The 25743-nt window shown below is 44.0% G+C and overlaps 1 protein-coding gene across 5 annotated transcripts in view; it reads right to left on the bottom strand.

The window, feature by feature from the left end:
- The window catches only part of LOC140389824 (inactive N-acetylated-alpha-linked acidic dipeptidase-like protein 2), a 1491575-nt gene that overhangs the window by 729012 nt on the left and 736820 nt on the right, over positions 1 to 25743 (bottom strand). For all 5 annotated transcript variants that reach the window (XM_072474375.1, XM_072474373.1, XM_072474374.1 and 2 more), the window contains one exon: positions 20771 to 20890. In XM_072474375.1, the coding sequence (XP_072330476.1) occupies positions 20771 to 20890 (120 nt within the window). The remainder of the gene's footprint in view (positions 1 to 20770; positions 20891 to 25743) is intronic.

Here is a 25743-nt window from a genome sequence, read left to right on the forward strand (position 1 = left end):
ACACCACCGTCTCCTCAATAATACATACTTCCAATCACCTCAGAAATCATTGTTTAATTCGTGTGAAATTATCCAACAGTTTTGAGGGAAGAAAACTCAAACAAACCACATATGTGGGGCGCGATTCTCCACTCCAGCGTCGAAGTGCCCACGCCGTCGTGAACGCCGTTGAGGTTCACAATGGCAGGAAACGGCCCCTATCCCGACCGATTCAGGGCCCGATAATGGGCTAGGAGCGGGGCCGCGTCATTTACACGCGCCAAGCCTTGTCGCCACGTGAAGGCGGCGCCGCATACATGACGTGGCCGGTGCTGCATAACTGGCGTCACCCGCGCATGTGCGGGTTGGCCGGCGCCAACACACGCTTGCGTGGTTGCCGTCCTCTCCGAGTCCGCCCCGTAAGAAGATGTCAGACGGATCTTGCAGGGCTGCGGAAGAAAGGAGGTCCTCCTTCAGAGAGGACGGCCCGACGTTCGGTGGGCACCGATCGCGGGCCAGACCCCATTTGAGGCCGCCCCCGGTGCAGGATCCCCCCTCCCCTCCCCGCAGGTCGCCCCCCCCCAGCGTTCCCACGCTGTTCCTGCCGGCAGCGACCAGGAGGGATGGCGCCGGGGCGAACCCGCCGTTTTGGCCTGGCCGTTCGGCCCATCCGGGCCTGAGAATAGCAGGGGTGCCGGAGAATTGCCATTTTGGGTGTCTCGGGCGATTCTCCGGCCTGCGCCGTGGGGAACTCGGTGGGGGCGTTCTCGCCGATTGGGAGAATCGCGGGAGGGCGTCGGACCGGTGTCCCGGAAAATTCGGCGACCCAGGCGATTCTCCCAACCGGCGCGGGAGTGAAGAATCCCGCCCGTGGTGTTTAGTTATGAGAAAGTAAAAACATTAGATGTACTGTTGTTAATATTTTCCACACACAATTACTGGCAACTCACCAAGACTGATGAACAAAGTATGATGTTAGAGAAAGTGTTGCACAGCTGGAAGGAATGAAACACATGCATGCATTTAAGTGTTTATGCACACAAAAGTACACTGATAAAACTCATTCTTTGTGGACTTACTTTTGTTTCTAATGCCTACCCCTATCTTTTATGCAATAAAGCTCAATTTTTGTTCCTGTTATGGGTCAGGGTTTAGAGAACCCCAAAGTGTATCATGGAGTTCACCTGACCCACAACTTTTAATAGATTGTGGTATGGGAGCACACGGCCCACTCTACAATTGTGGTACTTCAGAAATGGAAAAGTTATTTTTTAAAGCAAAACAGTGTTTATTCTATGAACTCAAGTTAACTTTTTTAAAACAAACAGTGAATATCTTAGCAACCATTAATTCAAAGATAACCCCCCTAACCCCAACCCTAACTAAGTAATCTGTATGCTGTTCTTTTAACACCCAGAAGACTTAACAAACCTTTACACATAAGCACAGCAGAGTTTACAGTCACTACTGAAAACATTTATAATTCTTCTGAATTCACCAAATGATCAAGAGATAGTCCTTCATGGCAGAGAGCTCAACAATACAGCTGCTTTGGCTGAATTCAGTTGCAACACACTGAAAAACGAAACCAAAAAGACGGACACACCCAAGCTTTTCTCAAAATGAAACTAAAAAGCAGAACCAGAGCTCAGCTCCACCCGCACTCTGACATCACTGCAGTAACATGAGCAGCTGACCATTTCTTAAAGCGACATTCTCCCCCTAAGAAAAAAAAATAAACCATCAACTTCAAGATGGTTTCATTTTTCACCTTTTCACCATCCTTTAAGAAATGCACACAGTAAATATACTTCATCGTTTCAAAAAACAACACACGCAAACAGGTATAATAATATAGTCCATTTTTTTTCGTTCTTCTTCCTCCAACTGAAATCCTTCATGATTGACAGTCTCTTTGAACAAGAAGGTCTCTGCACGATCCATTCATTTCTCTACACCTCGGCATGTCTCTTTAAAGTCAGATACTTTAGTTCAATCTGATCAGAGTCCCTTGCAATTCTCCAACACAGGCGCATTGGTTATCACAGCTTTCAGGCAGTCAAATGCCTGTTGAAAGTCCGCCGTCCACTGAAACTTTTGACGTTTCTTCAGCAAGCCCATCAGCGGAGCAACCACGCTACAAAAACTTTTCACAAATGTTTGATCAAATCCACTCATGCCAAGAAATCGCATTATTTCCCTTCGTCTCGAGGATATCGGAAACTCCTCAAGGAAAGTGACTTGGGCTTTTCGAAATTCACTTTTGGCTAGGGTTATCACAAAACCCGCCTCCTGAAGTCGATCGAATGACCCCCATCAGATGTTTTAACTGTTATTTCCATGTCTGGCTGAAAATTACCAGATCGTCGATGTATACTGCACAATTGGGTAATCCTGAAACGATTTTGTTAGTTAACTGTTGAAATGTGATTGGGGCGTTTTTCATGCCAAATAGCATAATTTTGAATTGGTTAAAACCATCTGGAGTCAGAAAAGCTGAAATCGCTTTCGCCCTTTCGGATAAATTACTTGCCAGTAACCTTTAAGTAAATCCAATTTGGAAATAAAAGCTGATTGTCCCACTTTCTCAATGCAATCCTCCAAACATGGGATAGGATAAGAGTCCATTCTTGCAACTGCATTAACCTTTCTCTAGTCCACACACAACTGTTGGGTACCATCTGGTTTTGGTACCATCACTATGGGTGAGCTCCATTGGGTGCAACCCACTTCAATTATGCCATTTTTAAGCATACTCTCAATCTCTTTGCTAACCTGTGCCAATTTTAAAGGGTTAAGTCTGTATGGATGTTGTTTGATTGGAACAGCATTTTCCACATCTACATCATGTATAACCATTTTAGTACTTACCAATTTATGTCCCCAAATTGCCCACGTGATATCAATAACTCTTTCAGGTCTGTCCGTTTTTCCGCTGGATGGTTACTCAACAATTTATCCCAATTTTTAAGAACATTCTCATTTTCCAATTTAATTTGAGGTATGTCAAATTCACAGTCATCTGGATTTGGTTTGTCACTTTGAGTTAGAATCATTAAAACCTCATCCTTTTTCTCTACTTCCCTTTCAAAGTACCTTTTAAGCATATTCACAATTCACACTCAGTGAGTCTTCCTTCTATCTGGTGTTTTTACCACATAATTCACCTCACTTAATTTCCTTTCAATCTGATAAGGTCCACAAAACCTAGCTTTTAACGGTTCACCTACCACTGGTAACAATACTAAAACTTTATCTCCACTGGCAAAACTACAAACTTTGGATTTCTTGTCCGCGACCCGTTTCATCACATTTTGTGCAACTTTCAAATGTTGTCAAGCTAATTCACCTGCTCTATTTAATCGTTCCCTAAAATTTGACACGTAATCCAATAGTATAATTTCCGATTTCTCACCCACCAATTTTTCCTTGAGCAGTTTAAGTGGTCCTTTTACCTCATGACCAAAAATTTGTTCAAAAGGACTAAATTTGGTTGACTCATTAGGTGCAAACAGTACGAATGGAATTCCTTTATCCCAATCCTCTGGATAATCTTGACAATACGCCCTCAACATTATCTTTAATGTCTGATGCCACCTTTCTAACGCTCCCTGCGATTCTGGATGGTACGCAGTTGGATTTAAACTGTTTTATTCCTAAACTATCCATAACTTCTTTGAATAACCTTGAGGTAAAATTTTATCCTTGATCTGATTGTATTTCTGTGGGTAGTCCATATCTAGTAAAGAATTTAAGTAACTCCTCCACAATCCTTTTAGCTGTAATATTACGTACTGGAATGGCCTCTGGAAACCTAGTAGACACATCCATTATCGTCAAAAGATATTGATTCCCACTATTTGTTTTCGGAAGCGGTCCTACGCAATCAACTAGAACCCTTGTCAAAGGTTCCTCAAATGCTGGAATGGGTATTAAAGGCGCTGGTTTTATCACTGCTTGAGGTTTCCCTATCACTTGACATGTGTGACATGATTGACAAAATTTTACGACATCTTTATGTAGTCCAGGCCAATAAAAATGTTTCTGGATTTTAGCTTGAGTTTTCCTTATCCCCAAATGACCTCCCACTGGTACCTCATGTGCAACTCGCAACACCTCCTTTCTAAACCCGACCGGCAAAACTGCTTGATGAACTTCTGCCCACTTTTCATCCGCCTGCATATGTAAAGGTCTCCATTTTCTCAACAAGTCATCACTTTTACGATAATAACACTCTGGTGTACACTCCGATTCCTCTCCCATATATGCTTTCTGATACATCCGTTTTATTTTTATATCTTTCTGTTGTAACTCCGCCAATTTTCCTGAACTAAAAATATCCACTTCATCCTCCACCTGTTCTTGTTTTTTTTCAACCATCTGATCAAAACTCGTTTCTGATAATTGCACTTCCACTTCATCTTCACTCACTGATTTCTCCTCTTGTCTTAACCTGTGACGTTGCGACCTTGTTACTACGCAATCTGGAAAATTCCCAGGATATTCGTCCTTCAACACTTCAGTTGTCTGATTTTCCACTGGCTTATCAACCACAGTAGGTATCACTCCCACCTGCGATCCAGCTATATCATTGCCCAAGATAAACTGTATTCCTGGACAAGATAGTTTCTCTATTACTCCTACTACCACTTCACCACTCTTCACTGGACTTTCCAACCTTACCTTATACAATGGACCGCTACTCCTCTCACCCTGAATTCCACATATTACCACCTTTTCTGGCAACATTCTTCCCAAACTACATAACTCCTCATCTCTTACCATTAAAGATTAACTAGCTCCCGTATCTCTTAAAATTGTGACTTCTTTACCTGCTCCTCCTGATACACATGAGTAAACTTTACCGACACAAGCAAATGCTTTAAAGAGATCTGGCACCTTCTTATCAATCAACTCTTGAACAATCTGTACATTCTTAACAACCCCCACTGTCTTATCCTGTTTTACCACATCAGCCTTCCCAGTGTTTTTCTTCAACCACCAACACTGTGACTTTACATGGCCTAGTTTATTACAGTGAAAACATTTGAAACTTTTCATTTATTTTCCACCCTCCTGAATTTTTAAAAAATCTGAGGTACACTCTCCTTATTATCTCCCATTAGATCACCTTTACCTTTACCACTTGAGTAGTTCTCATATCCCCAGTTTCTATCCCTCACAGGCTGAAACTGATGTCGGAAAGCAAGCTTTGATTTATGAACTAATTCATAATCATCTGTCATTTCTGCTGCTAATCTCGCAGTTTTGACTCTCTGTTCTTCCACATGAGTTCTCACTACATCAGGATTTGAATTTTTAAACTCCTCCAAAAGTATAATTTCTCTGAGAGCTTCATACGTTTGGTCTATTTCAAAGCCCTTATCCATCTATCAAAATTACGCTGTTTGATCCTATCAAACTCCATGTATGTTTGACCAAATTCTTTCCTTAAATTACTAAACCTTTATCTGTAGGCTTCAGGCACTAGTTCATATGCACCTAAGATGGATTTTTTTCACCTCCTCATACGTCCCAGATACCTCCTCCAGTAGTGAAGCAAACACATCACTAGCCCTACCTATCAGTTTTGGTTGAATCAGTAATACCCACATGTCCTGTGGCCATTTCATTTGTTTAGCTACCTTCTCAAATGAAATGAAAAAGGCTTCTACCTCCTTATCGTCAAACCTTGGCAATGCTTGGACATATTTAAATAGATCCCCACCATGCCTTCGACTCAGACGTTCTTTCTCACTATCCTCATCACTATCATCCAACTGTACGTTTCCCTTTATGCCTGCCAATTGTAACTGACTGTCATGTTTCATGGCCATTTTCTGAAGTTCAAACTCTCTCTATTTATCTTTTTCACTGATCTGTATCTCCCTTTCTCTTTCTTTTTCCTCTCTATCTCTTTCGTATTCAAGCTGCTTTAATTCTTTCTCATGTTCCATTTGTTTAAGTTGTAACTGAATTTTTGCCATTTCCAATGAGTCAAACTGTATCTCAGGCAACTTTAAATGCTGAGCCACCGTCATAATTACCTCATCTTTTCGTATTTTGTCAGGTAATGTTAACTGCAATGTTTTTGCCAAATCTGACAGTCGGCTTTTAGTCTCTGTCCATCAGGTACTGCGTGTGACCGTCTCCACCCCTAAAAACTTCTGAGCCTCTGAAAGAGCCATTGTCCACACCACACTCCCCACTGAAACTAAAATACCACACCTGAAAAGCAACCACAATATGCCCTTACTGTCTTTATGCTCACTAAGCCAATCCACTAGATAGACTTTTATCCCCCTCAAGCCCCCAATTGTTATGGGTCAGGGTTTAGAGAACCCCAAAGCGTATCATGGAGTTCACCTGACCCACAATATTTAATAAATTGTGGTATGGGGAGCACACGGCCCACTCTACAAGTGTGGTACTTCAGAAATGGAAACTTTCTTTTTTAAAGCAAAACAATGTTTATTCTATGAACTCAAGTTAACCTTTTTAAAACAAACAGTGAATATCTTAGCAACCATTAATTCAAAGATAACCCCCCTAACCCCAACCCTAACTAAGTAATCTGTATGCTGTTCTTTTAGCACCCAGAAGACTTAACAAACCTTTAAACATAAGCACATCAGAGTTTACAGTCACTACTGAAAACATTCATAATTCTTCTGAATTCACCAAATGATCAAGAGATAGTCCTTCATGGCAGAGAGTTCAACAATACAGTTGCTTTGGCTGACTTCAACTGCAACACACTGAAAAACGCAACCAAAAAGACAGACACACCCAAGCTTTTCTCAAAGTGAAACGAAAAAGCAGAACCAGAGCTCAGCTCCACCCACACTCTGACATCACTTTAGTAACATGAGCAGCTAACCATTTCTTAAAGCGACATTCTCTTGACAGTTCTTCAAGGTCGTGTATGTGTCTATTTTTAATTCTCAGTCAGTAGTCACTCTCTCTCAAATGCAAAGAAAGTACACTGCCATTTACATCAAACCCTAAAATCTGTGCCACCACAGAAACTCAAATATCTGATCACTAACTATAAATTACAAAATTCTTTGCTTTCCTTAAAAAGTAGACTTGAGGCCTTTACAAATATCAGAAAGGATTATAAAGAACTTGAATTGTAATAATAACCTCTATTATGGAGTGTCAATGATTCTGACTTTAACCATCTGTCCCAGTTCAAAATCATCTTGTTAAGATAGAATGACAAACTTGAAAAACATACTAGTAGGAGTATAGCTAAATAAATGTATTTAGTTGGCAGGAGAAGCATGGCCATTCAGTTTTAATTCACATATTGAAAAATTAATGTTGCTGCTGATTGCTAAATATGTTCAGTGGTTGAGTAGAATAGAGCTATTTACTCTGGAGTTTAGAAAGAAATGAAATTATTGCATTGAAACGTACAAAGTTATTGGAGAGCTAGACAGTAAAGATCATAGATCATCGAATTTACAGTGCAGAAGGTGGCCATTTGGCCCATTGAGTCGGCACCGGCCCTTGGAAAGAGCACCCTACCTAAGTCCACACCTCCACCCTATGCCCGTAACCCAGTAACCTCACCTAACCTTTTTTGGATACTAAGGGCAATTTAGCACAGCCAATCCGTCTAACCTGCACATCTTTGGACTGTAGGAGGCAACAGGAGCACCCGGAGGAATCCCACGCTGACACAGTGAGAACGTGCAGACTCCGCACAGGCAGTGTGACCCAAGCCTGGAATCGAACTTGGGGCCCTGGAGCTGTGGAGCAACTGTGCTAACCACCGTGTTACTGTGCTAACCACTGTGTTACTGTGCTGCAGATGTTGACACGTTGCTTCCCCCTGGATGGATACCCTAAAATTAGGGATGATAGTCTCAGAATACAGGCCAGCCACCTACGACTGAGATACGATTTTGTTTTCATTCAGACGATTGTGAATTTTTGTATTTCTCTGCCCCAAAGGTCTATGGATGCTCAGTTGCTGAGAATATTCAAGTCTGAGATTGGAAGATTTTGGATGCAAAGGATATCAAGGGGCATGGGACAGGACAGAAAAATTGAATTGATGCAGAAGATCAGCCATGATCTTATTGGATGCAGCACAGGCTTGAGGGCCATATATTTGACTTACTCCTGCTCCTATTTCTCATGCTCTTATGGAATGTAAAATTGATGATTGTACTGAACTACAAGATCTTGATTCTCGAATTTCACCATCATGTCATATAGTAAAAGCAAATGTCAAAGAGACATTTGTGCCTCCGAAATACAATAAAAAACAAACCATTATGTACTCATCCACTTCAAATATCCTGCACTTTTTTTCCCTTCCAGAAAGAATAATTTGATACCCATAAATCAATTATAAAGACATGACAATCTGTTCTGTATCAGCGTGGAGATTGTCTTTTGTAAATGAGATAAACATGAGTAAAAAGATAAATGATGTTCTTCACAGGGTTCTAGTCTCCATTCCCTAATTATATTTCAAACACATTCTGGAATGCCTTGGGGAATCACAGTAATCACATTCTCAGGTACAATTTTTGATTTTAATTTTTGGGAACAAAGAAGTATATTATATGTGTGTTCTTTCATACATAGAACTAAACATGTCTCAGTAAAAAATGAAAACAAAATGTTACTTTGATTCCCTTGCTGGTGGCGAATGTTTACTGGTGGATGAGTACAGCCATCATACCATGAGATGAATATAACTGAAGTCTACTACTGATAAATAATGCAATTAACATTTAGGACTACTCTCGTTTTCTTCTGAAACTCATCCAGTTATATGTCGGCCATTTAAGGGGCGTTTGTTCTGCAAAAACATACGTAACTATCTTTACGATTTGGAACAAAAATGTTGACCGAGATATGTAAATATGTCCAGTATTTCATGTGGTTACATTTCAACCGTTACTCTATTTGATTTCTGATAGTTTTGATGTTGACTGTGTAGTTGCCTCATTTTCTGGAGCATCACTAGTGATAGCAGCAGTTACGCGCCAATAGTCAAAGTTTCATTCATTTTTCTATCATAGAAGAACCTGCAGTAAGTGCATTTTGTGCTCTCCGAGGATTCAGCTCACTGCTCCAACTCACCTCCAATGTCACTTCTGCCTTTGAGCTCAATTACATGTCACTGCCTCCCTCAAGTACCCAGGCCCCTGACATGCATCTGCACCTGGAATTCCTCTTCCATCAATGGGTTTGCACCTAAAGGTACACCTTCGATTGGTGCATATTCCAAACAAGCAAATCAGCAGTGACCCAAATTGCAGGCACCGATTACCACTCGATAGTAGAGTGCACTTTGCATATGCTCCGCTGATCTTCAAGTGAAGCCAGAGTAATATTGCAGGCAGTTCTTTTCTCTATTGTTATGATGCCTGTGGCGATCAATGGACTAAAAGAACTAAATTTACCAAGTGACTCCAATGAAAAGCCAATGCACAATATTTAGCCCATTTAAAAAAAAAAATCTTACTTTAACAATCAAACCAAAATCAACATATATTAAACATGAAATAACAGGCACATTAAATAGGAGGTACAACAATAATAAAGATCTCAGAATTATCAGAAAGTCCGCTGAGCACTGTCATGATATTTAGGTAAACATCATGGTACAAACATACATACATACTGATGGACAGATCAACGGACCAATCAACACACACACAACACCACAGCCAATCACAGGCAAGAGCATACACACTACAAAACAGGGAACACGACACTTCCTGAGCATTCCAGCAGGAGACAGCTCAGGGCGCAGAGCTCACAGCAAGCCACTCAGACATCCACCATGTACTGAGTGCCACTCCAAGATAGTATTAGGAATAGGTCCACAGATTCTAGGGTTATGATCGAACCTCAGTTACCAGTTTACCACTGTAAATAAATGTTAGTAATAAAACTGAGTTGTACCATTCGCAACCGTGTTGGTTCGTCTGCGTATCAGAGTACCCAACACATAGTACCAGGGGTGACTGTGGGACCTACCTACGAATCTTCCGGAATCTGCCATCCTACGCCATGGACACCGTCAGCACGCCGCAGCTGCTACAAGTCGCTGGAAACCTCGGCGTCAATTGGTAGCTGTTCAGACAGCGCTTCCAGCTCTTCCTGGAAGCCAACGAAAAGGAGGGCGCTTCAGACACCAGAAAGATCGCCATCCTCCTCTCCACGGCAGGTTAACACGCCATCCATGTCTACAACTCCCTGGTGTTCGCGGAAGGTGAGGACAAGACCAAGTACAAGACGGTCCTTCTCAAACTCGCCCAACACTTCAACATCGAGGTCAACGAGAGTTTCGAGAGGTATCTCTTCCAGCAGCGCCTGCAGGGTAAGGATGAGCCCTTTCAATCCTTCCTTATGCACCTCCGTATCCTCGCGCAGTCCAGCGGTTACGACACCACCTCCGATTCAATGATTCGGGACCAGATTGTTTTTGGGATCACCTCGGGCACCCTACGCCAGCAGCTATTAAAAATTAAAGGCCTCACCCTAGCCTCCGCAATCGAAGCCTGCGTCCTGCATGAAAACGCGGCTCGCCGCTACTCCCAATTTCAAGCGGCCGAATCGGCGCGGCAGGGGTCCTACGCGGCTGGATCGGCGAGGCAGGCGTCCTACGAGGCCGAACGGGTCCAGGCGATCGAGTTCCTCCCGGCCTGCGGCCCGGACGAGGGCGGCCATTTCGCGCGCTTTCCGTTGCAAGTGAACACCAGTCATACCGGGTGATGAATGGTGTGCCACCCTATCGGTCAACCGATCACCAATAACATTCCGTCTGGACACTGGCGCCTCCGCCAACCTCATAGCATGGTCAGCCTTCTACGCCATGAAGGTCAGACCACCAATTCGGCCATCCCGTTGCAAGATGGTCGACTACAATGGGAACGTTATCCCAGCTATGGGATCCTGCCAGCTCCAGGTGACACACAACACACACACGGCCCACTCTCATTCGAAATAGTCGGATCATCAAAGGACTCCCTGCTAGGCGCACAGGCATGCAAGGTTCTCCACCTCGTGCAACGAGTCCATGCTCTGTCTCCAGAAGGCACATCTGACTTCCCGGATGCAGAATTCAGGGCACAGCTCCAATTGCTCCTCGCCCACAACCAGGAGGTATTCGAGGGCATGGGAACACTGTCCTACACCTACAGAATACGGCTCAAACCGGACGCCAACCCGGTCATTCACGCACCTCGCAGGGTCCCAGCGCCAATCAAAGACCGCCTCAAGCAGCAGCTGCAGGATCTCCAGGACCAAGGGGTGCTATCCCGGGTCACGGAGCCCACGCCATGGGTCAGCTCCATGGTGTGTGTTAAGAAGCCCTCCGGCGAGCTCCAGATCTGCATTGATCCAAAAGACCTCAACAACAACATAATGAGGGAACACTACCCCATACCCAAACGGGAAGAGATCACGAGCGAAATGGCCCGGGCTAAAATCGTCACAAAACTGGATGCCTCGAAGGGTTTTTGGCAGATCCAACTGGATCAGTCCAGCCGAAAGCTGTGCACCTTCAACACCCCTTTCGGCAGTTTCCGCTCTAACAGAATGCCATTTGGCATTATCTCGGCATCCGAGGTCTTTCACAGGATCATGGAGCAGATGATGGAGGGCATCGAAGGGGTGCGCGTCTACGTGGACGACGTCATCATCTGGTCCACCACACCACAGGAGCACATCAATCGTCTCCAACGCGTCTTTGAGCGCATACGGGAAAACGGCCTGCGCCTCAACCGAGCCAAGTGTTCTTTCGGCCAAACCGAGCTGAAGTTTCTGGGGGACCACATATCCCGGTCAGGGGTCCGTCCGGAAGCAGACAAGGTGAGCGCCATTACAGCCATGCCGCAGCCGGCAGACAAGAAAGCAGTGCTACGCTTCCTAGGCATGGTCAACTTCCTGGGGAAGTTCATTCCCAACCTTGCCTCCCACACGACGGCTCTGCGCCACCTAGTCAAGAAGTCCACGGAGTTCCAGTGGCTGCCCGCACACCAGAAGGAATGGGAGGAGCTCAAAATTAAGCTCACCACAATCCCGGTATTGGCGTTTTTCGACACATCTCGTGACATTAAAATTTTGACTGATGCCAGCTAGTCCAGCATTGGTGCGGTACTCCTACAGCGGGATGACACTGCGTCATGGGCCCCGGTCGCCAATGCCTCGCGGGCCATGACCCCCACAGAACAGTGCTACGCGCAGATCGAAAAGGAGTGCCTGGGTTTGCTGACCGGAATAGACAAGTTCCATGACTACGTGTATGGTCTCCCCCAGTTTACCGTTGAGAGTGACCATCACCCCCTGGTCAGCATCATACATAAGGACCTGAACAAGATGACCTCTCGCCTCCAACGCATCCTACTTAAACTCAGGTGGTATGACTTCCAACTGGTCTACACCCCGGCAAAGGACCTTATCATTGCGGGTGCCTTATCTAGAGCAGTGAGCATGCCACCCGATTCGGAGGGGTTCGCCTGTCAGGTTGAAGCGCAGGTGGCCTTCACATCGGCAAATCTGCCAGCTGACGACTCCAGTCTGGCCCGCATTCGCAGAGAGACTGCGGCTGACCCCCTTCTACAACGGGTGATGCGCCACATGATGGGAGGGTGGCTCAAAGGACAGTGCCCGCAGTTCTACAATGTCCGAAACGACTTGGCCGTCATTGATGGTGTCCTCCTAAAGCTGGACCGGATTGTGATTCTGCACAGCATGCACAAGCTGGTCCTCGACCAACTACACAAAGGCCATCTGGGGGTCGAGAAGTGCAGGCGGAGGGCCCGAGAGGCGGTATACTGGCCGGGCATCAGTGATGACAGTGCCAATATGGTGCTCAACTGCCCCACCTGCCAAAGGTTTCAACCGGCGCAACCTCCTGAGACGTTTCAGCCCCATGAGCTGGTGACGTCCCCCTGGGCGAAGGTGGGTGTGGACCTTTTTCACACGCTCGGCAGGGACTATGTGATCGTCATTGATTACTTTTCAAACTATCCAGAGGTCATACGCCTGCACGATTTGACATCGTCCGCTGTCATAAGGACCTGCAAAGACACCTTCGCTCACCACGGCATTCCGATTACTGTCATGTCGGACAATGGGCCCTGTTTTGCCAGCCAGGAATGGTCGTCCTTTGCTGCTTCGTATGGCTTCACACACGTGACGTCCAGCCCTCTGCATCCCCAGTCCAATGGAAAGGCGGCGAAGGGTGTTCACATCGTCAAGCGGCTCCTCTGCAAGGCTGCTGCTGCCGGATCGGATTTCTGGCTAGCCCTGCTGGCCTATCGCTCGGCCCCACTAGCCACTGGCCTCTCACCAGCCCAGCTGTTGATGGGTCTCGCCCTCAGGACCACTGTGCCATCCATTCTGGTACCCACAACCAACCATGCTCCGGTACTACACAGAATGCAACAGCAGCGCGTTCGCCAGAAGATGGCATATGACACACGGGCGACTGATCTTCCCGCCCTGGCGCCTGGAGACGACGTCCGCATCCACCTACCAGAAGGTGGCTGGTCAGCACCTGCCTAAGTTCTCCGACGCGTGGCTCCCCGCTCGTTCCTGGTTCGCATGCCTGATGGATCCATTCGTAGGTGCAATCGCCGGGCTCTTCGCCTACTTCCACGCTCGCTACGGGAACTTACACCGGCACCACGCCCTCCTGTTGTTCCTGATATCGACTTTGTGGAGCTTCCTGCCACCATGCCCCTTCCATCGTCGCCCGTGGCCAGGCCCATTCCTCAGCCGGTGGATCCAGACCCATCCTTGAGGTGGTCAACCCGAATTCGTCGCCCACCTACGAGACTGGACTTATGAGACTGTTTGTACATTGAACTCATAATACCACTGTGTTAATATGTTTCTGTTCTTCCTTGTCATTACAGGAGTTTGTTTTGTCATTCAACATTTCCCCGTTCTTTATTTATGGTATGTCGCACCCGATATCGCCCCTTGTATATAGTTTAACCCCATGTACATGCTGTAGATATTGCACACACACACATTTAGCTGCACTCAGTACATATCTCTATTTATAACCACATAGGCACATGTTCTTGTAAAAAAGGTGGGATGTCATGATATTCAGGTAAACATCATGGTACAAACATACATACATACTGATGGACAGATCAACGGACCAATCAACACACACACACCACAGCCAATCACAGGCAAGAGCAGGCACACTACAAAACAGGGAACACGACACTTCCCGAGCATTCCAGCAGGAGACAGCTCAGGGCACAGAGCTCACAGCAAGCCACTCAGACATCCACCATGTGCTGAGTGCCACTACAAGATCGTATTAGGAATAGGTCCACAGATTCTACGGTTATGATCGAACCTCAGTAACCAGTTTACCACTGTAAATAAATGTTAGTAACAAAACTGAGTTGTACCATTCGCAACCGTGTTGGTTCATCTGTGTAGCAGAGTACCCAACACATCAAGCACCATGGCACCAATTCCAGTCACAAAATCCTTCAAGTCTCTGATCTTCCTCAGGTAGCATTCCAGCTGCTTTCCATAGTTTCGCAAAATGCTAACATCGTAATGACTGACAACAGGAGGAGTTAAAGAGAGAAATATCCACACGTATATCGGGGAACCAATCATGAAACGCTCGATTCATTTATTGTAAGGATGTTTACATCCAGGGTTTCTAGACCCAGGAAATGTTCCCTTCACCCCCTTGTGCTGCCAGCCCGTGCCGTCCCTCCTCTGCCACCATTGGTAAGTCTCCAGGAAATCGCCAGTTAGTCAATTTTCACAACTTACCTCCTCCTCCTTGTCCTGCTCTGTTAAATCTAGTTTTCTTTTTCTTATTTTTGGCTCTTCCTCTGCTAAGATCCCCTTCGGCATGTTGTCATTCCCGAGCCATGCTCTTTATCTCCAATTCAGTTTGATTAAACCGCAGAATTTTTTTAGGATCATCCCATTGCTATTAAATATAATACTGCTGCTCTTGCAGCTAAGTTCATCCTTCCTTCCTAATACCATTATTTACCAGTTTGTCTACCACAAGAGACACCACTCCATGATATCTTGCAGTCTATTCATGGATTTGACAATTGTCCCAGAATAATGACAATTGTCCCAGGATAATGTTCAGGCTAGTGGAACTCGATCCTCAAAGCACGAGTGAAAATCTCAGTTTCTGGATGAGATCCCCCAGTCACGTTGCACCCAAAAAAGCATTGTGGCGTGGCTGGTAGACACTGGGCGATCCCACTTCCGTGCAAGCACCCTGGCACCGTCAGCCTGACACCCTGGCACTGATAACGTGCCCAAGTGGCACTGCCAGCTGGCAGAGGCACTGCCAGGGTACTAGGCTAGTGGTGCCAGGCTAATATTTTTCATGTGACGGGGATCGGGCACAGGGGTGTGGGAGGGCCCGAAGATCTCCCTCCAGATGAGTTGGGGCTTGGAGGGAGGTTCAAGTGTCGCTTTATGGGGTCGCTAGATTGGAATGCCATGTAAAAATGGCATCCTGATCTCTCCCTGTATTGAGGAGTTACGGTAAGCAGAGCTCCTCAGTGCAGAAAACGGGACTAAGTGCGGCCTTGGCTCCATATTCCCGCTGCGGATTCTGATCTATCCGAAAGGCCGTTCATTAGCGTGGTGTTTCTCCGTGCTCCGAGCACCAGTAAACACCCGGCTAACCGCACTATGGGACTCTGTTTCCATTTGGGCAGATTGCGCCCTATGTTATGAAAATGGAATTTGACTCATTCAGTCACAGTAAGCGAGTGGGCCTGGTGTTGTGCCCTTCTATAGCAACCCATGTTGCTATAGAACTGCAGTCACCACTGATGCACAATGAGCGTATATCACATACTTCCTGTAAGCTTCATATTTATTCCTTTCACACTTTAGCCATTATACATCAGTCTAATCTGTGACATATTGTGAGAAACTGCAAGGGAAATCAGCTATCATTATATTTTCTCCTACAATACAATGATGAAAGACTAAATAAAAATACATTGCAACTTGAATTCTTGCCTGTGCAATAGCACCCTTGCAGTGGAATTTAAAAGGAAGTATCATTCTTATTTCCTCATTAAAGATATCCACAATCTGTGCTTCTGTCACTTTTACGTTTGAACTCAGAAAATTAAAAATGAAATCACATTTCCATCCCTATTAGAAAACTGTTCATACAGTTCAGAGAAAAAAGTAGTGCGTTTGTTGAACTCAACATAGTTTTTCCTGCAGAATCGTGATTGAACCGATTATAGGTACTTCTGACACTGCATCAGCAGCGTCCATTTCCATTTGAATTTAGTCATTACAGGCAGAACACTTCAACTGCACTTGTGTGATTGTTTCCATTTCTTATACCAGCCATTATTTATGGCACCTGATTGTCAGATTTAGTGCTAATTTAAGCTATCTATGAGTGTTTTCATGCCCTGACAAGCATTTGGAGTCACAGTACTTAATTATCTTCTAACTTAATCATATCAGGGTGAAAAAGGTAGGTGACCCATCTCCCTCAAGTACTCAATTTGTCTTTTTATGAGCTGGCGTGGTACTCAGGAACTGCTCGTTACTAGTTGATGATTGGGGTCAAAGCAAAACTGAAACATAGCAGCCAGCTCGTTCATTATATCTGGAAACAATAATGTTCTTTTGCAAATTTACATTGAATTTATGAGCACCTTGTCATCTTCAGAATTAATAATTCAAGGTCATTCTGAATTTGTTTTGATCCCCACCACAAATGCCATTCCAGAACCACTGAATCCATTAATTTTTTTTGTCAACTGGCTGAGGCTGAGCCAAACGTTCACCACTTTGACACCATATCTGGCCCCGAGATGAGCTTCCGACCACATATTGGCACCATCACTAAGACCAACTATTTCCACCCTGTATCATCAGACTCCTCCCATCTCAGCTCATTTGCTTCTGAAACCCTCATCCATGCCATTGAAACCTCTAGATTTGACTATTTCAACACATTCCCAGTCCACTTTCACTCTACTTTCCATAAACTTGAGGTCATCCAAAATTCTGCTTTCTGTTTGCACCATGTCTCATTCACCCATCACTACTGAGCTCACTGACCTATACTGGTTTCTGGTTAAGCAACGTTGCAACTCTTCTTCATGTTTCCAAATCAATCCATAGCCTCATCCCTCCCTATCTCTGTAATCTTCTCTAGCCTCACAACCCTCCAAGATATCGGAGCTTCCCCATTCTGATCTCTCTTGTAACCTGGATTTTAATTGATCCACCATTGGCAGCCTTGCTTTCAGACACCTTAAGCTCTGGAATTCCCTATCTAAACCTTTTTGCCTCTCAAATTTCTCATTTCTCCTTTCAAACACTCTTTTAAAACTCTTTTACCCAGGTTTCTGGTCAGCGACCCTATCATTTCCTTATATGGCTGAGTGTGAAATCTTGTTTGAAAATGCTCTTCTGAATTGCGTTAGAGCTTCTGAATATGTTAAAGGTACTATATTAATCAAAGCTATTGTTTTGTTCGCACCAACATATGAACTATTTAATCTTATATGTCCAATTTAGGCTTTGTAAAACCCAATATGTAAGGTTAAAAAAAACTTCCCCGATTTTCTTTCTTTATATCCATTTTCTTCAGCTGACCAAATAACTTAACTGATATTGTATCCTGATAAACTTATTTGGCACTTTAGTTCTTTAGTGAAAACCAAAAAGGCTTCCTCTCAAAAGCTTTAATTGCACATTGAAAAATTATCAAACTTAAGAGATTGTAGGCATTAACCTCCATCTTGTGTTTTTTACAGCACTAATAGCCCTCTAATAGCAAGGTAAAGTAGAGGATGCATCGTTTTGCATGGACAGGAGCTTTATACAATGCAATACCTAATGTATTAATTTGTTGCAGAACTGGGGTATGCTGTCCCTCTAAGACGAGAGGGTGCAATGCAATACTTTCAGGAAATTAATGCTTGGATGAATTTCAGGTCAGGTTGGCTTTCTTTCTGTTGGAATATAAATAAGGTAATAAAATCTACTTGTTGAAGGCAGAGGTCATTCAGAGATTATTTGTTGCTTGGTGAGACAACTGCAGAGGTAGGGATATATTTGACATTGTGATGACCTTTAACGTGGAAGCAGTACAGTTAGGAAAACCCTTCACTGGTTGGAGTCATACCTAGCACAAAAGATGGTTGTGCTTGCTTGACGTCAATCATCTCAGTCCTATGATATCACGGCGGGAGTTGTTCATAGTGTCCTAGGCCCAAACATCTCCAGCTGCTTCATCATTGATCTTTGCTCCATCACAAGGTCAGAAGTGGAGATGTGCGCTGATGACTGTATCTCATTCAGCACCATTCATGATTTCTCAGATACTGAAGCAACCCATGCCCATATGCAGCGAGACCTGGGCAATGTTCAGGCTTGGGCTGATAATTGGTAAATAACATTTGCACCACGCAAGTGCCTGCAATGGCCACCTCCAACAAGAGAGAATCCAACCATTGATATTCAATGGCATTACCATCACTGAATCCCTCACTATCAACATTCTGCTGGTTACCATTGACCAGAAATTGAAATGACCAGCTGGAAGAGGTCAGAGGCTGGGAATCCAGTGGCAAGTCGCTGGATCCTGTCCATCATCTACAAGGCACAAGTCAGGAGTGTGATGGAATCTCCACTTGCTTGGTTGAGAGCGACCCAATAAACCCAGGAAGCTCAATAACACCTAGGACAAAGCAGACCACTTAATTGGCACCCCATCCATCACCACCAACACCCACTCCCTCCGTCACCAATGAACAGTGGCAACAGTGTGTACCATAAACAAAGGCACGACAGCAACTCACCAAGGCTCCTTCAACAGAAATTTCCAAACTCCTGACCTCTACCAGCCAGAAGGACAAGATATATGTGGGCACAGTAAGAAGTCTTAGAACATCAGGTTAAAGTCCAACAGGTTTGTTTTGAATCACTAGCTTTCAGAGCGCAGCGTCCTTCCTCAGGTGAATGAAGAGTTTGGTTCCACAAACACATATATAGACAAATTCAATGATGCACGATGGTACTTTGAATGCAAGGTCATTAAGTCTTTACAGGTCCAGACGGTGTGACTGGAGAGAGGGATAATCACAGGTTAAAGAGGTGTGAATTGTCTCAAGCCAGGACAATTGGTAGGATTTTGCAACCCCAGGCCAGATGGTGGGGGGGTGAATGTAATGCGACATGAATCCATTACTGTGCCCACCCCAGTCCAACACTGGCATCGCCACAAGATATATGTGAACACTACTACCTGTGTGTTCCCCTGCAAGCCATACACTATCCTGACTGAGAACTATATCACCGTTCCTTCACTGGGTCAAAATCCTGGAACTCTCTTCCTAACAGTACTGTGGGTATACTTACACCACAAGGACTTCAGCGGTTCAAGAAGCCAGCTCACAAGCACTTTTTCAAGGGCAATTAGGGTGTGCAATAAACATACTAGCCCAGCCATGGCCACATTCCATGAAAGAATTAGAGTGTGTTAATTGTAAAGGGATCAATTGTATTTTTGATGGATAATAAGAAATGCTGCTCCATGTGGCCTGGCGACCCTCGACCTGGAAGCAGAATGGAAGTTAAGACAGGAACCATGTGGCTAGACACAGAGGAACTCCACAAGCAGAAGAGCTGGAAGAAGACGGCGATCAGCACACAGATGAAGATGCAAAGAGAAAGCAGACAGAAACAGAAAGATAAATGCAGAACCAGCGTGAGGTGATGCCAGCAAAGCTTTTTATAAAAGGACTGGTTTTCTGATAGGCCGTAAGACAAAGCCAGAAGCTCTTGGGTTGGTAATGTATAATTGAGCTAAAAGCATAGCTCAGGCATGCAAAAGAGCTGAGAGTTTGTATCAGAGGACCAGATTATGAATTGGATGTTATTAGTCATTCAGTTGAAAAGGAACTGTGGAAAGCTATGCCATCAGGACTGAATTGGCCAGAGTAAGATAAGGTTTGTAGATGTCTGCCTTGTCAGGGATAATCATATCCATGGCCCTAGGATAGAATACAGCTGCCAGTAAATGTAACTCAAGAACCAAACTGATTGATTGGGAAAGTGAGAGATCCTATGCACTAGAGGCTGAGATGAAAACACTGTGAGATTGCACATGGTGCTGCATTTGTGATGTGGATGCTTGTGGCTGTGTAAGACTATCTTTGTTGTATCCATTATTTAAAGTGAGGTTTACCTTTTCATTCAAATTATCATTTGCCTGTTCATTCGTAGGCAATTTGCGTTGATTCCAATTTGTGTTCAGTAAATGCTACAAAAAGTGGAATCCTGCTGGTATTTTTTAAATTTGGGGGTCACTTAATAAATTTGGTTCCTTTGGTTTATGGTTCCCCCATGAGGATTCTAACAACAGTTTCAGGCTGGAGTTCGGAAGAAATATAACTTTTGTAAATTATAATCTGCAGCAAAGTGTGATGGCTCGAGTGTAGCTGAATGTGCAAACATACTTAATTTTAGTTTATTCTAGCAGATCATTAATGGCATTACTCAGTGTCAGGTGATATGCTGTTTTATAAGGGTGACTGTTTTATCTCATGTAATGAACTATTCTGCTCAATATGAAACTATGGGCTCAATCTTACCATATTATTTTAAAGTGTCATGCTCAGATTAAAAACCGGTGTGTAGCTCTCCAGCTGCACAGATCAGTTTTCACTCCAGATCTTGAGCCTCTCTAAAAAAATTAGCAGATTATGAATCTTTTCCTATTGAAAAAAAACCCCCAAATAATTTTAGTTGACCTTACCTTATACAATAAAGGTGCCTTGCCAAGTTTAATTAGTGCAATTTTCTTGGTATAGTTGGTATTTGATTGAAGTCGGAGCAGGTCATCAATTGTTCCGTACTGTACATCAACGATCTCTGCCTGAAAGTGAGTGTTTTCAACATTCATTAAACAGATTCTGCTATTGCATTTGTCAGTAAAGTTAATTAATCGCTGAGATATCAGAAACTCGGTTGAAACAGGTACTAGTTGAATACTCACGCTTTATGAGCAGTGGAAAATGCCAAAAGAGTGTTTAAATCACCCGGTTTAAAAAAAATCTAGGTGATCCAATTAATGTAAAGTTCACAAAAGTTAAATATTTCAAATGCTCTGCCTCATTATGAAAAGAAACTACACAAAACAATTTTTATTATCCATTTAGCATCAAATCTTGTGTATTTGCAGTTCCCATCTTAATGGAACCATTTTGAAAGTCCGGTTCTCCCTTCATACTTCTAATCGTGAAAGGTTCACTTGCTTGCAATTTAGTTTCTCGCAATTCCCACTTATATTCAAGCGTAGCGCGCAGAATTTCCACCTTCATCACACTTGTCACCTTTGAACTTCGACGACCGGCCAAAATGAAAACCAGGGTAAAGAAATGAGCACATGAATGTAAAATGGTTCATTTTAATGAAGGTCGTATAAAGATTTCAGAGAATTCTATTTAACAGCTGCCTGTAGGAAAATAAAGCATTTGAACCCAGCTTGGAAAATGAGACACAACCTAGTTTACAATAACCGGTGTGAAGAAGAATTGGGCAATCAGGGACTCATTTCTGATGCATGGACTTAGGAAGTATTGCTCGGTTTGTTAGCAGAGTAGACACCTAAATGCATTTGGTTACAGGGAAAGATTTTTTTCTATTTTGTCCTGCCTCATCAAACATATGCAAAAAAGAAAGACAGGTTGAGCATGAGGAAGTTGATAAAAGAGAGCTCTACATTGTTGATTTGAGGTAACCGAGCTAGCTTGGATTAATCCAAATCCTCCATGATCAGGAAAAGCAATGCGTTAAAACAAATCTGATGAAGGGAAAACTTTCAATAATAACATGCAGAAAACAGATAGAGAGTCAGCAGCAAAATATTTGTATGTTCTGCAACAGAAAGAAATGCGGTAGCGCAGTGGTTAGCACTGTTGCTTCACAGCGCCAAGGTCCCGGGTTTGATTCCCTGCCTGGGTCACTGTCTGTGCGGAGTCTGCACATTCTCCGCGTGTCTGCATGGGCTTCCTCCGGGTGCTCCGGTTTCCTCCCACAAGTCCCGAAAGACGTGCTTGTTAGGTGAATTGGACATTCTGAAATCTCCCTCGGTGTACCCGAATAGGCGCCGGAGTGTGGCGATTAGAAGATTTTCACAGTAACTTCATTGTAGTATTAATGCAAGCATACTTGTGACACCAATAACGATTCTTATTATGAAAGGTGACTATTTCAACTTTAAATGTTAAGTAATGTGGGGGTCAGCCTTGATTCAATAGTGCCACATGTGTCTGGTAACCAAGTAGGCATCTGCACAATTTACAAACATCATCAAGGCTAACATTTCAGTGTGTAACTGAGGGAGTGCTGCACTGTCGGAGGTATCATCATGACACATTAAACTGACATACTATCTGACCTCTCGGGTAGAATCTTAAAGATCCAAGAACAGCAGGAGAGTTCTCTCAACATCATAAGAACAATTAAGGAGGTTATTTATCTTACTGCTGGTTTTGAGACAATTGGTTGTCACATTTCCATGCAATACAATGGTAACCACACTTAAACAGTACTTAATTGGCTACAAAGTACATTGGGAGGTTGTGAAAGGCATTATATAAATGTAAGTTCTTTCTTTCTTTTAATTTGCTTTAATTTTAAAGGAACGCCATCAATGCTCCATGTAATTTAATTAAATAGCTTTCTTCCTGACAACATACAGAGGGAGGCATTTTCACAGTAAGGATCAGATCATGAGACTGTTAATTGAGTGTGCGTTTGGCAAGCAGCATAAACCACCAAGGAACCATCAGAGCTATTAAGAACATGCTATTCAGCTAATCTATTTGTTTATTGGTGAGGAAACTGTTAAGAACCCTGCTGATGTTACCTGCGAGAGTGTCTCTAAACTCCAATGGATAATTTAAAACACTGGTTCTTAGCGGTGTATTTTTGTTTGGAATTATCATAGAATCATAGAAGTTTACAGCATGGAAACAGGCCCTTCAGCCCAACCAGTCCATGCCGCCCAGTTTTTACCATTAAGCTAGTCCCAGTTGCCCGCACTTGGCCCATAACCCTCTATACCCATCTTACCCATGTAACCATCTAAATGCTTTTTGAAAGACACAATTGTACCCGCCTCTACTACTACCTCTGGCAGCCCATTCCAGACACTCACTACCCTCTGAGTGAAGAAATTGCCCCTCTGGGCCCTTCTGAATCTCTCCCTCTCACCTTAAACCTATGCCCTCTAGTTTTAGACTCCCCTACCTTTGGGAAAAGATGTTGACTATCTACCTTATCTATGCCCCTCATTATTTTATAGACCTCTATAAGATCACCCCTAAGCCTCCTACGCTCCAGGGAAAAAAGTCCCAGTCTATCCAGCCTCTCCTTATAACTCAAACCATCAAGTCCCGGCAACATCCTAGTAAATCTTTTCTGCACTCTTTCTAGTTTAATAATATCCTTTCTATAATAGGGTGACCAGAACTGCACACAGTATTCCAAGTGTGGCCGTACCAATGTCTTATACAACTTCAATAAGACGTCCCAACTCCTATATTCAATGTTCTGACCAATGAAACCAAGCATGCCGAATGCCTTCTTCACCACCCTGTCCACCTGCGACTCCACCTTCAAGGAGCTATGAACCTGTACTCCTAGATCTCTTTGTTCTATAACTCTCCCCAACGCCATACCATTAACTGAGTAGGTCCTGGCCTGATTCGATCTGCCAAAATGCATCACCTCACATTTATCTAAATTAAACTCCATCTGCCATTCGTCGGCCCACTGGCCTAATTGATCAAGATCCCGTTGCAATCCTAGATAACCTTCTTCACTATCCACTGTGCCACCAATCTTGGTGTCATCTGCAAACTTACTAACCATGCCTCCTAAATTCTCATCCAAATCATTAATATAAATCACAAATAACAGTGGACCCAGCACCGATCCCTGAGGCACACCACTGGTCACAGGCCTCCAGTTTGAAAAACAACCCTCTACAACCACCCTCTGCCTTCTGTCGTCCAGCCAATTTTGAATCCAATTGGCAACCTCACCCTGGATCCCGTGAGCTTTAACCTTCTGCAACAACCTACCATGCGGTACCTTGTCAAAGGCTTTGCTAAAGTCCATGTAGACAACGTCTACTGCACTGCCCTCATCTACCTTCTTGGTCACTCCCTCAAAAAACTCAATCAAATTTGTGAGACATGATTTTCCACGCACAAAGCCATGCTGACTGCCCCGAATCAGTCCTTGCCTCTCTCGAATCAGTCCTTGCCTCTCTAAATGCTTGTAGATCCTGTCTCTCAGAATACCTTCTAGCAACTTACCTACTACAGACGTTAGGCTCACTGGTCTGTAGTTCCCAGGCTTTTCCCTGCTGCCCTTCTTAAACAAGGGCACAACATTCGCCACTCTCCAATCTTCAGGCACCTCACCTGTGGCTGCCGATGATTCAAATATCTCGGTTAGGGGACCCGCAATTTCCTCCCTAGCCTCCCACAACATCCTGGGATACATTTCATCAGGTCCCGGGGATTTATCTACCTTGATGCGCTTTAAGACTTCCAGCACCTCCTCCTCTGTAATATGCACACTTCTCAAGACATCACTATTTATTTCCCTTCGTTTCCTAACATCCATGCCTTTCTCCACCGTGAATACCGATGAGAAATATTCATTCAGGATCTCACCCAACTCTTGTGGCTCTGCACATAGATGCCCTTGTTGATCCTTAAGAGGCCCTACTCTGTCCCTAGTTACTCTTTTCCCCTTTATGTATCTGTAGAATCTCTTTGGATTCTCCCTTGCATTATTTGCCAAAGCAATTTCATGTCCCCTTTTTGCCCTCCTGATTTCCCTCTTAACTCTATTTCGACAATCTCTATACTCTTCAAGGGATCTACTTGATCCCAGTTGCTTATGTACGTCATATGCCTCCTTCTTCTTTTTGACCAGAGTCTCAATATCTCGAGTCATCCAGGGTTCCCTACTTCTACCAGCCTTGCCCTTCACTCTAAAGGGAATGTGCTTACCCTGCACCCTGGTTAACACATTTTTAAAAGCCTCCCATTTACCAGCCGTCCCTTTGTCTGCCAATAGTCTCCCCCAATCTACCTCTGCAAGTTCCTGTCTGATACCATCAAAATTGGCCTTGCTCCAATTAAGAATTTTAACTCTTGGGCCAGACCTATCATTCTCCATAGCTATCTTAAAACTAATGGAATTATGGTCACTTGTCCCAAAGTGATCCCTCACTAGCACTTCTATCACTTGCCCTTCCTTATTTCCCAAGACGAGGTCAAGTTTTGCCCCCTCTCTAGTCGGTCCATCCACATACTGAATGAGAAATTCCTCCTGAATACACTCAACAAATTTCCCTCCATCCAAACCCCTAATGCTATGGCTGTCCCAGTCAATGTTGGGAAAGTTAAAGTCCCCTACTACTACCACCTTATTATTCTTGCAGCTATCTGTAATCTCCTTACATATTTGCTCCTCAATTTCCCTCTGACTATTTGGGGGCCTGTAGTACAGTCCTACCAAGGTGATCTCTCCCTTCTTATTTTTCAGTTCCACCCATATAGACTCAGTGGGCGAACCCTCGGATATATCCCCTCTAAGTACTGCCGTGATGTTCTCCCTAATCAAAAACGCCACTCCCCCTCCTCTCTTACCTCCTGTTCTATCCTTTCTATAGCATCTGTACCCCGGAACATTGAGCTGCCAGTC

Source organism: Scyliorhinus torazame, chromosome 14 (assembly GCF_047496885.1).
Source record: "Scyliorhinus torazame isolate Kashiwa2021f chromosome 14, sScyTor2.1, whole genome shotgun sequence".
In the NCBI taxonomy this organism is placed as follows: Eukaryota; Metazoa; Chordata; class Chondrichthyes; order Carcharhiniformes; family Scyliorhinidae; genus Scyliorhinus; species Scyliorhinus torazame.